Genomic DNA, 15,561 nt, shown 5'->3' with positions numbered 1-15,561 from the left:
AATAATAAAAACTATTGGCTTTTGATGGTGTTTCCTTGTTTTGCTGATGTTCTGTTTCAGTGTCTATTCACATATGTTTAGCTTACAGTTAATAACAGTGGAATGTGTGTGAAATGATGAGAAGCTGTTTTTCAACAGTACCATTATTCTCCATTGATAAATCTCTTATACATCATTTACAACTTAATTTCTGTTTTTGTATTGCTGCTAAGGCAACACACGCTCATCAGTTGTACAGATTTTTTTATCAAAAATCATTGACATAAATATAGATATTTTGGTAAAAAAATGTGTAAGCTCTGATACTTGTTAAACTTTGTAATAGTTACAAATCATTTATTCAGGATTTTAATCCTGAATAAACTGAAAATCTGTCTCTTGAATTATTAATAATACTTTAGTTGTTTCTTTTTATAATTATATTGGACCTTAATCCTGAATAAATTGGAAATCTACCTTGTAGATTTTTAATAATAGTTTAACTCATTCTTTTAGTAATTATATTGTTACAAGTAGCTCAGAGTGGTTAAGATGAAAATTAAAAAAAGAATTTAAAATGTGACAAATTCAGAATTCTAAAGGATATAAAAAATTTGAATATTAAAATGTTTATCAAAAATGTTGGTGATCTTTGTCAAAATAAATAGTAAAAAATCTTACCCTCATTTCTTGTTTGACTGGAAATCATTACTAAATTGTATAAAAGACACTAACTATATTAAATATGTGTAAATATAAAGTATATAAAGCATTTAATATTTTTAGAAAATAAAAACATATTCAAGAATAGTTTGTTACTCTTATTGATAAAGCAGGTTGTAATTTTGGTTTTATATGTAAGAAAGTTTATACACAAATTCTATTAATGAAATTGATACCACTAAATTATTCATTAAAAGTTATTTAAGTAAAAATAGTTATTATTAACTTAACTAGAAATATACAGAATCCATATTTATATTTATTTATCCTTTTTTTATGCAGTCAGAAAACTGTGAAATACCAATTAAGTTTAGATTTATTACATATTCTATAAACCAGTCACCATTTTAGTTAGTAAAATTGTAGATTTATTTATTAAAAGAAAGATTTTGTCAGGAGATGATTTGAATTATTATTTCTGAATTATAAAAAAAGTGTGACAGTTTTGAAATGTTAAGCAACTTTAAATTTTCTGTGCTCAGCTATTTCTGTTCTTACTTATGATTTTACTGCTGTGTACACTAGTATAGATTTAAAACATCTGATTAGAGCCTTTAATAATTTGTCAATATTTAAATATGAACAGTTATTTTTAAATACAATTTTGCTAAAAGTCATTGCAAAAATTTAATTTTTCTGTATAATTGTTTTTTGATGAACAAATATTTAAAATGATAATGGAAGCTAATTTTAATGAGAATTTGGTTAATCTATGCTTTTATGAAGGTACACTTTTTGAAATAACAAAACTTAATATATATTTACTTTTACTTTTCATTATAATGAAGGCCCAGCATGGCCAAGTGGGTTAAGGCGTTTGACTTGTAATCCAAGGGTAGCGGGTTTGAATCCCAGCAGCACCAAACATGCTTGCCCTTTCAGCCATGGAGACATTATAATGTGAAGGTCAATCCCACTATTCATTGGTAAAAGAGAAGTTCAAAAGTTGGTGATAGGTGGTGATGACTCGCTGCCTTCCCTCTAATCTTACACTGTTAAATTAGGGACAGCTAGTGCAGATAGCCTTCGAGTAACTTTACGCGAAATTCTAAACAAACAAACATTATAATGAAATTGTAATTTTTATTAGTAATATAAATTTTAATCTTGCCTAAATCTATAACAGAACTTTCATTACAAAGTAGTAGCAACAGTAATCATTGCAGTCATTAATTAGAATTAAATCTTGTTTTTGTGAAAGACAAAGTGCAGTTAAGCATTTTTGATAAAAGATGAGAAGAACTTTCTCATCCTTGGTCTACCCATCCTAAACAGTATTGTTCCTCATACATTATTAAAAGGAATGGTCATTTTTTTTATTAAAAAGTTATTTAATTCTTTTTAGCAATAGTACTTTATTTATAGGTAACATTCAGTGGATAGCAAATAGATTGAAAGGTAATAGCTGTAAAGGTTGGGAACTTGTTGATAATTTTTACACACTATTGTAATAAATACCATAACTTCTTATAATTTAAATCTTTTGTAAGTGAAATGATTATTTGTAATCCTCAAGAGAATGCTAGAATTTTGAAGATATCTACATCATAAATACTAATTAAAATATTTTTCTACTGTAAAGGTGAGTTGGTCATTACTGAGCTGGAAAGGCCAATTTAGGGTAACTTAAACAAGGTTGTTAAGGGATGGGTGTTCAGTTGTTACTGAAATATTTAGGTAAGGGTTCATACTTCTTGTTAGTTAGTAGTAATTGTCCAATGGGTGAAGGTTGAATGTCTACAAGGGTAGAAATAAGGATGGTTTTTAACAACAAATTATTTTCTACTATGATGTTATTTTAGACTCGTAGTGTTTTGTGGGTGATTATCACATCACAACATAGTAGTAGGTGTTTGGACTTATGGGTTTAAACCTGCAAGTGACCTTTAGTAACAGCTATCTCATTATTCACTTGTGTTTTTGGATTATTTGTGGTAAATCAAACATCCTCAACACTTGCATTCTACTAAAACATTTTACCTTAACAATTGTCTCTTGTACTTTGTTGATAAATTGTATGTTTCTAATTTACATATGTAATGTAATTAGTTATGAAGTTCTAAGAAGTTTATATAGTTGAACTTTGTTGTTTGTAATGACTTTATTTTACAGTAGATGTTTTGGTTGTATACAAATGTCTGTCATTGTTTTACGGCACTGATTTCATTGCCAGAATACAAATAATGTAATTTGTAATATTAAACCAATTTTATTTGCATGTACTTATGTAGTTGCCACAAGGTACTGGTTCATCAATCTTTTTTTTATTATTATTCTAATTTCATAGATTCCAATCAATCTTTAAGTTTTGTGATATAACTATTGTGTGCGACATATAACAGGTGTTGGACCAAAATATTCCTGTAAGTTTGATTCGTAACAGTATGAACACCGGCAGAAAGACCCTGTAATTACATACTTTTAGTGCAAATCAATCCCCACAAGTTATGATAATGTACATCGAGAATTGTCTTGTTATAAAATATAACAGAATCTTGATCATACTAAGAGAATACTACTGAAATATTTAAATGTTACAAACTACCTTAATTATATTTTACACTTTACTACAGCTTAGAAAATTTAAAAAGCATTCTTCAGCAGCCATCACTGTGGAACATTTCCCTAAATGTCTGTCATATTGTGTAATCTCATGAACCATTCTATACATCATTCACTTTTAGCTTTATGTTATATCTAACAGGTGTATTTCTTAATTGATTTGTATGATCTAAATATCTTTATTATTTCATTAATTATTTTCTTTTTTTCAGAAATAACTTGTCCTGAGCCTGTTCTTCCGAGAGGCCGCATTTATGATATCTCGCAAAATAACTACAAGGTCGGAAGTCTCATCATCTACAGTTGTAACGAAGGAGGAGAACAAAAAACTGTTAAATGTCAAGAGAATGGTTCTTGGAATAGAAGTCCTCCAGTGTGTCCAGGTTAGTTAAGCTAATTATTACAGGCATGTCATTTCAGTCACCAAGGGCTGTGGTGGGCACATCTGATTGTAAGAGAATATGAATTATATATGAAAGTACAAATTATAATGTAAGGAAGTTTTAAAACCTGTTATTCAAATATTACTACTATTGAGTACTGTAATAAGTAACATGAAAAGTGGGGGGCTTAAGTTTTGTGCATCACTGATCTAGGAATCGAAAACTTTCACTAGGGAATAATAAATAAAAAAAAAAAATTATACCTGCTTTTCAGTTTTGTTTTTGATTGTTTTGGTGGTGAAATTGAGAATATGTTTTCAAAAATTTAAATAAAAATAAAACAACCATTTCTCCAATATTCTATCAAAAGTACCTGGCAATATTGGACTTTTACTGTTTCAATCCATAACACATGATCATTTCTCTGATATAAAGATATCCATGCTAAGTCCAGCATTAAATTTTACTTTTTTCTCATTCTTTGCATCAATAGGGCAATTTTAAATTTTGGCTAAAGTCAGTATTCAGGTGGAAGTTTTACATGAATTCATATATTAAAATTTTCTTTAAATTGGTTTAGCTAGTTCTTCACAATAAGTCTGCATTTTTAGCATTTAATAGATAATTTTATTAAATTTTCTAAAATTGTTGTCCAGTATGGTTGTAGTACAATCTTCAAACCACAATATGCGAGACCTAGAGTTTCCATTCGTAAGAGTATAATTTTCTAGTTTCTGTGATCTACTACTAAATGGTTTGTTGTTCAGTACTGCTAATATAGTTCTAGAAGACAAGCAAAGTTATGTAGTAATATAAAAATTGTTCTTGAGCTGTATGTGTGTGTGTGTAATTTTTTAACATTTTAATCTACTGCTGAGGCTTGTTAAGAATAATATTTAACTTGCTGTTATAAGTCTCGACAATTTATAAAATTCAATTTTGTGTTTGTTTACTTGGAAAAAAGTGAAATACAACTTAGAAGAAAATATACTGACTGTATTTTACAGTTTCATTTAATATTCTTGTGAATATAAATAGGTATCGATTTGGTGTTTGAAACGCATGCATGCTTTTATACAAAATAAGACTAGTTTCATCATAATTGTAATATTCATTGCTCAACAAAAAAATTATCAAAATCCTTGCCATTAAAATATTAGGAAGTTGTAAATTTTTCTGTCATTTTTACAGGTGGCAGTAGCAGCAGTAGTAGCAGCAGCAGCACCATTACCAGCTCACCCACAGTGTCATCATCTTCAGTTGTTCCAACTCCAACTGCAGCTACCACTAACCAAACTAATGATAACATAGCAAATGGTCAGCCAAACATATGTACTTTAAGTTTTTGTAAAAGGTTTTTTTTATCAATATTCATTTTGTTATACTCTTTACAGTGTAGTCACAAATTTGTGTTTTACTCTCCCTTCATATATTTTCTTTATCAGACTTTACAGTGATTGTCACAAAGCATACTTCCAGTTTTTCTTGTATCATGTATTCAGTTATTAGTTTTAATGCATAATGATAAATTCTAAATATAAACATAAAAGTTAAATGTGAAAAACTAGCTAGGAATCATGATTAAAATATAGTAATGTCACACAGATTTTATAATTGCAAAATTTTTGAATATAAAACATTATTTATGTGTAAATAAACTTAACATTTTTTTAAGTGTACTATTATTGTAAGTTACAACTACAATTGTAAGGTACATGTATAAAATAGTATAAAGAAGAATCATTTAACAGGTTAGAATATTTAGCAATAAAAACCCATAAGTCATTAAATACGTTACATGAAAATAATTTTAATTTTTAAAAATAATTCTTAGTTTACTTCTTAGTGCATTAAATGTTGTGATTTAAAATCAGAGATTCAAAATAGGAAGGAAATAAAGACCTGTGTTTATTGTTAAAAATTTGTTTATAGTTCACATTGTGTAGTGTTTAGGTAACATTTGTTTTGTGCATGCAGTACAATGTGGAGATCCTGGAGAAATCAGCAATGGATTTCACAATGGAGGAAACTCTTTTCCAGTTGATCAACTGGTAACATATCAATGCAAAGCAGGCTATTCTCTTCGTGGCAATGCAAAGTTAAAATGTTTACCATCTGGTTTATGGGACATAAGCAAGTTACCAATCTGTAAGTTTTTACACAGCTAATGCATCTTCTGTGTTCTGGGTCTTGGTGTGGTCATGTTGACTAAAATCACATACTGTGGTGTAACTGTGTTTCTGAGGTTTCTTCATTAAATATCTTGTCCTAACTGTACTGTGGTGTCCTGAAATCTTAATTTAACCACCTGAAGTTTTATTTCTTCTTGTGGATTGAAACTTGTCATTAATCTTGTGAAGTACCTTTCAGGCGTCTTACTGCAGTAGGTTACTGCTTTATTAACTACCTCAAGTTCATATTATGTTCTTGCTGTTGTGTATTAAAACTTGTCATTAACCTCATGAAATGCCACAACTGTACATTTCCACGGTAGGTTAAAAATGGAATGAAAATTCACTGGTGCTCATTCATGTTGTTACTGTTATGGGTTAGAATCACATAAAACAATGTTTTCACAACTTTGGGGGCATGCCCCAACTAGGGAGTAATGTAGTAGTGGTGGCTGGATGGAGGGGGCTTTTGGCAGGAGAGCCCAAAAGTAATGACAGAAAAAAAAATAGTTGAAGATGACGGTAACCTGACAAAACTGATATTTTGTTCCCCAAGTTTGTTTGTTTTTCTCTCGCATTTATCCTCTTGAAACAAGCAATTTTCCATTAACAAAAAAAAATTATTAAAAGCAAGTAAAGAAAATGTTGATTTTGCAGTTATTACTTGCAAGAATTATTTTAGAATGAAGTGGGATAGCAATAAAGAATTTTCCTGAAATAGGAGAAATCTGTTGCCCAAAGTTTGGGAAGCACTGATACACAACATTTTAATTTTCTTAAACTTGTTTTTTGTGTGCTTCTGTGGTACCTTGTAATTGTATGTTATACTTGTCTGTTCAAAGCATTTCTTAACATTGTTTCAAAGACCATGATACATGTTTTTACAAAACCTAGTCTTTGTGCTATAATCTCTTTGCACAATAAAGGGTTTCTTGATGCCACTCAGCCCCAAAGGTCATGTTTTTGCAAAGTTTCTGAGACTATTTCCGAAAAGTGTACCTGTGCCTGCCTTATTATTGTTGTGGTGTAGAATCATATACAACATATTAATCTCCCTGAACTCATTTAGTGTGGGGTACTGTGGTTACTTGGAATTATTAGCTGCCTGAAATCCAGTTTGTGTCTTTCTGCACTAAAATGTATATTAGAATTATATATCAACAACCTGGAGATCATATCTTGTTTCTAAATCTCATACTAAAGCCTACAGCCAATTTCTTGTTCATTGCTTTGGTTGCTTAAAATCATATATTATTAAACCCTCTGGAGCTGATCTCTACTTGTTAATTAATTGCATACTTACCTCCTGAAATTAAATTTGCATTAATTTAGTGGTTCAGAATAATATATTAACCACTTGGAGATCATTTTTCTATTTTGTGTCTTGAAATTAATTGTTAACGTCATTTGCTTCTGTGGTGACTTAGAATTCTGTAATAACCTTGTGAATCTCCTTCTGTGGGTGTTGCAGTAGTAGCTTGGAATGATATGTTAACCTCCTGAAGCTCATACCATGTGTGTTGCTATTGTGGATTTTAATTCTCCATTAATTTACAAACTTTATTTTCTGAGTATTTCTTTAGTAATTAGAATTGTCCATTAACCATTTGAAGGCTTCTATGGTGGTATAAAATTATTTAATCTCCTAAAGCTTTTTTGTTTCTGAATATTAATTTGCTGGTGTGAAAATGTTTTTGCTAATCTGAAATTTTTATGAATATTACTGTGGTAGTGTAGAATTCTTCACTAACTTTCTGAAGTTTTGTTTCTGAATGTTAATGTGGTGGCTGGGAATTCTTCACTAACTTCCCAAACTTTTGTTTCTGAATGTTAATATGGTGACTGGGAATTTTTCACTAACTTCTGAAGTTTTGTTTCTGAATGTTAATGTGGTGGCTGGGAATTCTTCACTAACTTCCTGAAGCATACCTTTTTATGTTATTATGAGAACTTCAAATTTTTCAAATAAATTAATACTTAATATTAATTTGTTAAAAGTGATTGCATAAATTTGTCATGAATTTTAATCAATACTTAGATGGTTACATGATGTTAATTGTTCTTTCCATAATTATGAACTTATCACTTGATTAATATTAAGCTTCAAAATATTAGCATAATTCTAGAATAATTTTATATTGTGTAAGGGACTGCAAAAAATTATAATAGTTCCCTTATCAGTATACTATTAAAAAAAAAAAAGTATTGATTTCTGGATTGCCTTTGTTCAGGCTTACTGATGAAGGGTGGAATTTCCTGGAACTCTTATGACTCAGTGACAAGTGGTGAATGAAATAATAGATTTTGGTGATATGGATTTTTAGCAGCTTGTTTCCTCAATAATAAGTCAACATTCTCAGTGCTACATATTTTACAAATCCTATGTAAATAAAGATTCACTAAGGGAAATGAAAGGCAACTAAATATATCTAATATCTATTGTTCATTGCTTCATGAAACCTAGTTTTTCATTTGCCCTTGTCCATGGTTACTGAAAAGGGATGGAATTCTCCAAATATGACATAATTCAGTAATTGGTGGTGAATGATAATCCATATTTTAGGTTTATTTTTAGCATCTTAAACAACTTGTCTGTTGAAAAACGTAGAAGAATCACTGTAATGTATTCAAATCCAATGTAAATGTGTTCACTGCAGTCTGTAACAAGTCAATACATACCATTTTGTGTTCACAAAATATTTTGAATATGAAAGAATTATAAGATAAAATTGTTTAGTTATGGTATAAACTAGTTTTAAAAAAAACCTTTTCTTTTCAAATGTATTTATTATTTTACACATTTTTTTGTGTAAGTATATTAAAGTACAGGGTGCTCAGAAAGTCACTGTGCACTTATATATTTATTAACAGACATGTTTCAATATAGAATACAGGAGGTAAATATGAATGACAATTATAAACAATACTGAAAGTGACCCCCATTAGCATCAATATAGGCCTGGATTCTTCTTATTTTGTTTCTAAACACTGCTATCAGTTGCTGGCTTGAAATAGACTGAATGAATGCTGTTATCGCTGTTATTACAAAACTGCACAGTGACTTTCTGAACACCCTGTTGTACATTGCAAGTATATTAAAATGTCATTTAAAAGTGTAGTGATTTGTTGAAAATATTTTTCAGCAAAGATATTTTATAATCGTATCTCTAGTTAAATATTTTATTTATATTTGTTTCAAGAGTAGGGTAATACTAGTAAGTTAGTTTTTCAGAAATTATTAAAACATTCAATGTCTCTATTGTATAAATTTTATCTTTATTTCAACTACAGAAAAGTTAATTTGAATGACATACATCAACTGTGAAAGCCATTTTTACAACAATTTAGGACAGTACATTATTTAGACTATTTTCTGGAGACACTTTTTAGTATGAACTTACTAAATATTGTCAGCTTGTGAAATAGGTTTACAATAGCTCAAAAATGGATATCTTGTGTTACAAATCCATAAAAGTATGTACAATATGTATGTATGTACTGAAAAGCATAAAGTTAGCTAACTCATTTGAGTAATCTAACATTTGTGTTATATCCATGGAATATAAATTATGATGTCAGATGCATGATGTTTTTGTAGAGGGTAATATAAATGTTTGTATATTTTTTTCTGCTGGAACGCCAACAATGTTGTGGTATACCAAATGTTATGGTGTAAGTATTGATATAGTTCAATAACTTTGTTATTAAAAGGAGTAGACAGTGTTTTATATATGCTTCCCTTGCTTTGGTTTAATGTTGAGAAGACATTTGTTCAAAACACCATATGAATCTTAAATATTTTAATTAACACCAAATAATATCTGAAGTTCATAAAATGCAGTAAGGTTGAATACTTTTAAAATTGGATTAAAAGGAAGTAGAAACAGTATATTTCTTAAAATTATTTTAATTTCATTCATAAAAGTCAGAGAATTTCTCTTAAAACATTAGATTTATTATAGTTGTTTTTTTTACTAGATAAATGATGTAAAAGGTTTTATAAACCTTTGCATTTATTGTACAAAAGATACTTATGTATTATGGTATTTATTAGATCATCAAAGCTGAAAATGAATGTGCCAAATAGGAACAAGTTATACTTATGTTTCTTAGTTTTTTTAAATATGAAACGTTATGAAATTTTGTCAAAAAAACCAAATGTTTTTTTTTTCTTTTCAATGTAATTGATCTTGTAATTTCAGGTGTGGAACCAGTACCAGTTGCAACCATCATTGGTGTAGTTATTGGTTGTCTTTTCCTCTTCGGATGTTTAATTACAGGAGGAGTATTTTTGTTTCGTTGGTTTAAGAGGAAACACTGCAACCCAGGAACACAAAGTTACCATGGAGGTAACCGTAAAGCTAATCCCACTGATGCTGGCAATGTGGATGAAATTCAACATCTTGGTTCGGAGAAATCTGTAAATTATCCTGTTACAGCTCTTTAGTCCATAACAAGGAATGGATCATCAAGGTTCACCCATTATATAATTCTCATTTGGCCTGATACAAGAGCACCTAGTCATCAAGCAATGGTAGATTAGTGTTGTATTCTTTGCTTTCATGTGGCCAACTCCAGTTGCTCTTGTATGAGAAGGCCTTTTGGAATAAGAATGGGACATAAACTCCCATAGATGCATTGAGATTGGTCTGTAAATATTATTTCTCCATAGAGGTTCATCCCACTGTCACATTATACTTGTGCAGATTGTATTTTATAACTGTGTATTGTGTGTGTGTTTTTTGTTATCGTTCTTTTGTCACGCTTTCACTTGGTACTCATTTCTGCTATGACTAGTTTGCATTTTTCAGAAAATATTGTTTTTAAGAATATAGGTTTCCCAGAAAACTACAGTAATAAAGACATAACCAGGAAAAAAAACAAAGCTTGTCAATGTATTAGAAATACAAACAAGAGAAATGTGTCAGGAAATAATTGTGTTGTGCCATGGATAAGAAAGTGCAAAAAGCTTTATTTAAATATATATAAGCATAATCTTTGTCATTTTTTGTAGGTTTCTAAATTCAGTGCAATTTATTTCAGTATCAAACAATACTTGTGAAACTTTAATCTTATTTTTTAACAGTAGAGAATGATTCAGTTTCAATGTATAATTCACTTAAAATGAAGCTTGGTAGTTTTTCTTAATCATTTATTTTTTATGGTTAGTAAAAAGCTAAAAACAATGGAATGTTTTCTCTTAAAATATAATTATGAAAAATACAAGAAAAACTTTAATAGTTGATCAGTAAGAGAATACTAAAAACTATTCTAATTAAAAAGTATAGTTATTATTGGTGCCTATTTACATTTCTGAAACTAACACTAATATTTACTATAAAAACTTATAAACTTGGATCAGTTCTTGGTATCATGATATCAGTTATTTAAACACATTAAAACTACAAAAAGCTTTTTTATTAGAGTAATTTGCAGTAATTCAGTTTTAATTTTATATGGTGTAATTGTAATTACATTATAATGGCATTAAGATTTGTGTTGCTGTGAATAAATGATAGTGTTTAGGCCCCTCTGTGATAATTTAATTACAGACTGTTCAGAGTGTTAGAACTAACTCAATACAAAATGTTTCACTGTAAGAATTTGAATATTATGTTAATGTATGTTAATTCATTAAGCTACAAAAATTATTTGTATTATCAACTTTAATGTGATTGTTACCAAACTGCAAGGAAGTATTCATAGTATTGATGCTAAATAGGTTTGAATTATTTATATTACCAACTCTTAAATGATCGTTACCAAACTGCAAGGAAGTATTCATAGTATTGATGCTAAATAGGTTTAAATTATTTATTACCAACTCTTAAATGATCGTTACCAAACTGCAAGGAAGTATTCATAGTATTGATGCTAAATAGATTTATCTTGATTGATGCTTAAAAGTATTACTAATAGTTTACAAGCTAAAGATTTTTAACACAGTTGGGGGGAAAAAAGACAGTACTCACCAAAACCAAGAAGTTTCTTTAGTTCAAACAGCCCTACCTCTTATGGAAAAAGTCTAGTTGCAGATCTGTTTTGAGATTTATTTCATTATATTGTCTTGTATTTTTTGGAAATGTACATATTTTGCCATGTCATTAAAAGGTGTGTATTAATAACATAGTTCTGTTTGAGCAAAGTGGCTGAAAAAACAGAGTTTTGTCTTATTCACTTGAGGTTTTAATTTATCTTAAACATCTTCTGCTGATCACACTTAAAGATAGTTGTAAATTCATATGTTGAAAGTTCTATGTAGCTTTCTCTAAATTCTGCCACTCCATAGACTCTTGCTTAATGTAGCATGCTCAGAGATTGTTGGGTTCATGAGTGAAATGTATATTGAAATATCTGCTTAAAGTACAGCAACAATAGATATTTAATTGAATTATGTGTATGAGCCAAACTTTGAGGTGTTTCATGTATTGCATTCATTTTCTAGTAGTTTATCAGCTGATTTTGTTTAATAAGTTGCTTTTTGTCTTTTAACTTGACGGATTAAAAATCCTATTTGTTTCAAAAATTCATTTGCTTTGTAAATTTAATTTACTAATTTCTTGAAAATTGAGATTTTTTAAAGAAAATATTGACACATTTTGAACCGTAAGAGCCCTATTATTGTTTTATTGACTTTAAATAATTTAATATAACACCAACTTTTACACTAACTTTACTATAATTGTGACTTGCATAGACTTTCAACTAAATTTTAAATAACTTACTGAATTTTATGTTAAGTAAGAAGTTTGCACCTTAACTTAGTAAAGTACGAGGGCTCATAATGCTAAAATTTGAGGTTCAGTACTTCCAGTGAGCACAACACAAATACCCTATTGAGTAGTTTTGTGCTAAGTAAAAACTATGAAACAAGAATACATTTAAAAATGATAGTTTACTAAAGCTGAGATTAATATTTAATCAATTTGACCAATTACAGCTTTTGTATCTGTGATTGTTTGGGATTTCAAAGCATAATTGCCAACACTTTTGTAGCTCAGTAATTTTTAAACATTTATCGTGAACTAAATTTTTCAATTTTAATGTTTGCTTTATTGAACTTTCACTTAAGCATTTCAGTGCCTTTATATGCAATTCAACTGCATTTAGTCATTTTGTAGTGTGTGTATAGTTATGTATGGAATTGTCTGTTATTTTGATAGAATAAACAACAAGCATTCTGACCATTATCTGCTTAAAGAACAATAACAACCATCTTACTGTGAAATGTCTTTATTGGATATGCAGTGGATATTACATGTATTTGTATGTGTTACTAAAATATATTTTCTAAGATATCAATTTTAATTTTTAGTATTTTTGAAGGAAACCAAATAAACAATAATTTGATAGGAACTTGTGTAACTAATAAAAAAAAAAAACATGATTAAAAAATGCTTGCCAGAAACTGCTTAAAGAATAGTAACGGACCATCTGTCTTACAGTTTTTCTGTTTATTGTATGTATGATGAATTTCTTGTGTCAGTGATAGGTATTTTTTTAAACACCAATTTTTGTGAGAAACTAAATAATTTGAAATTCAATCTGTATGATTAAGATAAATGTGAGGATTAGAAATATTTGAAAATTGTGTTCATAGTTTATGTAATTGAATCTTAGATTCATTTGTATAAGGGAAGAAATTATACAAATATGATCAAATGTGTTGTAGTTTACCATAAATGTTTCATTTTTAGAAGTTAAACAATATTTTGATTGACACTGTTTAGTTGTTTTTTGTTTTTTTTTGGAATATCATTTGTATATCTCAGTTTATATATTGAAAAATATATTTTCAATAGTGTATGTTAGCTATAATATGTTTAATTTGTTCTATTAATGTTTTGTTGCTTAATTTTTAGGCTTCTAATCCTTTACAAATTAAAGGACAGGTGAATGTATGTTTCTGTTACAAGACAATACTTTTTTGTATAAAATGTATTTTCAATTTTCACAAACCTCACAGCATAAGATTATCAATTACATTTACAATGTTTCTTACTTAAGTGTTTTAATACTTTTGTGAAATATTAAATAAGCCTGTTAATGATATAGATTAAAATTTGGAATAATAGAATGTAACCTCTCACATTACAGCTTCATGTTTTCAGAGCTTTCATCTTTTCCACTATTTAAAGTATAAAAAAATAAGGTAATTTGTTCATGCATTTTGTAAATTCTGTTTCATATGAGAAAAATAAACTTAAAAATCATATTAACAGCCTTAAGTAGCAAATAATTATACCGTAAGACCATTATATTGAAATTAGGTCTTGATATTTTCGGCTTCTGAATATTTTCACCTTATTATGAACATGTACATGCAATATGCACAACGAAACGTATTCTGAATTTGTTTCTTTGCTTTTAATATAAGAACTGCCCTGTGTGGTATAATTTAGAGTGAATGATGTATAATTGAAGGCTGTTTACTTGTACTATCAATATTATCAAGGTAATAAATGTCTCATTTTATTTAGTAATTTGTGGCTAATTAAAATGTTAATGTCTTATGTAGTAACATGTATTTGGTCTAGTTTTTGAGCAAAGAAAAATCTAACAAATACTTGTATATAAAAACGTATTACTATAACTTTTTTGCAGTTGCACAACCTACTAAACTGATGTTTAACAAGTAGTTTTTGTAATTAATACTTGTGTTTTTTATGAGTTTCAGTATGCTTGACAGAGCTAAAATATTTGAATGTTCAAAACTATTATAAATAATAAATTCGGTAAACTTTTTATCTTAAAATATGTGAACAGTTGAAGGTTTTAGAAGAAAAAGTTGGCTTCAGAAGTTAGATAGTTACTCTATATTAAATTATCTTTGAACACATTTACTGAAAAATAATTTGAATTAAGAATTATGACTTTTAATACTACTTTTAAAAAATGATAAATAGAAGTACTTGTAAGTTATTCATTTGTGTAATGTTTCACTATGTATTGTAAAGAACGTTTAGAAAACTATTATATACTCAATATCCCAATCACTGTTGTATTAAAAAGTGCTAAGTATTGAACCATGAGTCTGAATTACTTAATATTTCATAAAGCATATTCGCTAAAAAATACTGTATTTTGCTTGTATATAAAGGTGAAGTTTCATCATACATTATCAAAACTACGTTTATGATGAATTTTTTTACGTTTTTCGAGGTAGTCAAAAGTGATCCAATATAAAAAATCTTGTATATATTCAAGATGATTTATTTATTAACAAAAAGTCCTTTCAAGATATACCTTAGGAGATCAAAAAATATTGTGATGTCGAATTAAATAGTTTAAAAGAACAGATGGCCAGGTGGTTAAGGCACTCGACTCGTGATTCGAGGGTCGCAGGTTCGAATCCCAACCACACCAAATATGCTCGCCCCTTTCAACCGTGAGGGCGCTATAATGTTACGGTCAATCTCACTATTCGTTGGTAAAAGAGTTGGCTGTGAGTGGTGATGACTAGTTGCCTTCACTTTGTCTTACACTGCTAAATTAGGGACAGCTAGCGCAGACATCCCTCGTGTAGCTTTGCGCGAAATTCAAAAAATAAACAAAAGAACAGAAGAGGTTTTCGCAAGTCACATAGTTTCATGCATAGATTTTTAAAAATAAATTTAATATTTATTACTTAAAAAGTGAAAATGAAAAATATCGAGAACAGATTTTCCCGAGGAAAACGACCAGCACCAAGTCGTTGGGAAATACAACTGATGTTATAGTTCATGCAACTGAAGTTCAATGTT

The 15,561-nt window shown here is 28.8% G+C and overlaps 1 protein-coding gene across 3 annotated transcripts in view; it reads left to right on the top strand.

Moving 5' to 3' along the window:
* Positions 1–14,840, top strand: part of LOC143247362 (protein lev-9-like) — a 57,364-nt gene extending 42,524 nt beyond the window's left edge. For 2 of the 3 annotated variants that reach the window (XM_076495295.1, XM_076495294.1), the window contains exons 5-8: positions 3,477–3,647; positions 4,839–4,964; positions 5,625–5,795; positions 10,021–14,840. In XM_076495295.1, coding sequence (XP_076351410.1) covers positions 3,477–3,647; positions 4,839–4,964; positions 5,625–5,795; positions 10,021–10,265 — 713 coding nt within the window. In that variant the 3' untranslated portion in view covers positions 10,266–14,840. The remainder of the gene's footprint in view (positions 1–3,476; positions 3,648–4,838; positions 4,965–5,624; positions 5,796–10,020) is intronic. The other variant, XM_076495296.1, reaches the window with a different exon arrangement.
* The last annotated feature ends 721 nt before the right edge of the window (positions 14,841–15,561 follow it).

The sequence above is a fragment of the Tachypleus tridentatus genome, chromosome 3 (assembly GCF_004210375.1).
Source record: "Tachypleus tridentatus isolate NWPU-2018 chromosome 3, ASM421037v1, whole genome shotgun sequence".
Classification (NCBI taxonomy): Eukaryota; Metazoa; Arthropoda; class Merostomata; order Xiphosura; family Limulidae; genus Tachypleus; species Tachypleus tridentatus.
The sequence above is the reverse complement of the archived record's forward strand: the minus strand, read 5'-3'. Positions and strand labels throughout refer to the sequence as shown.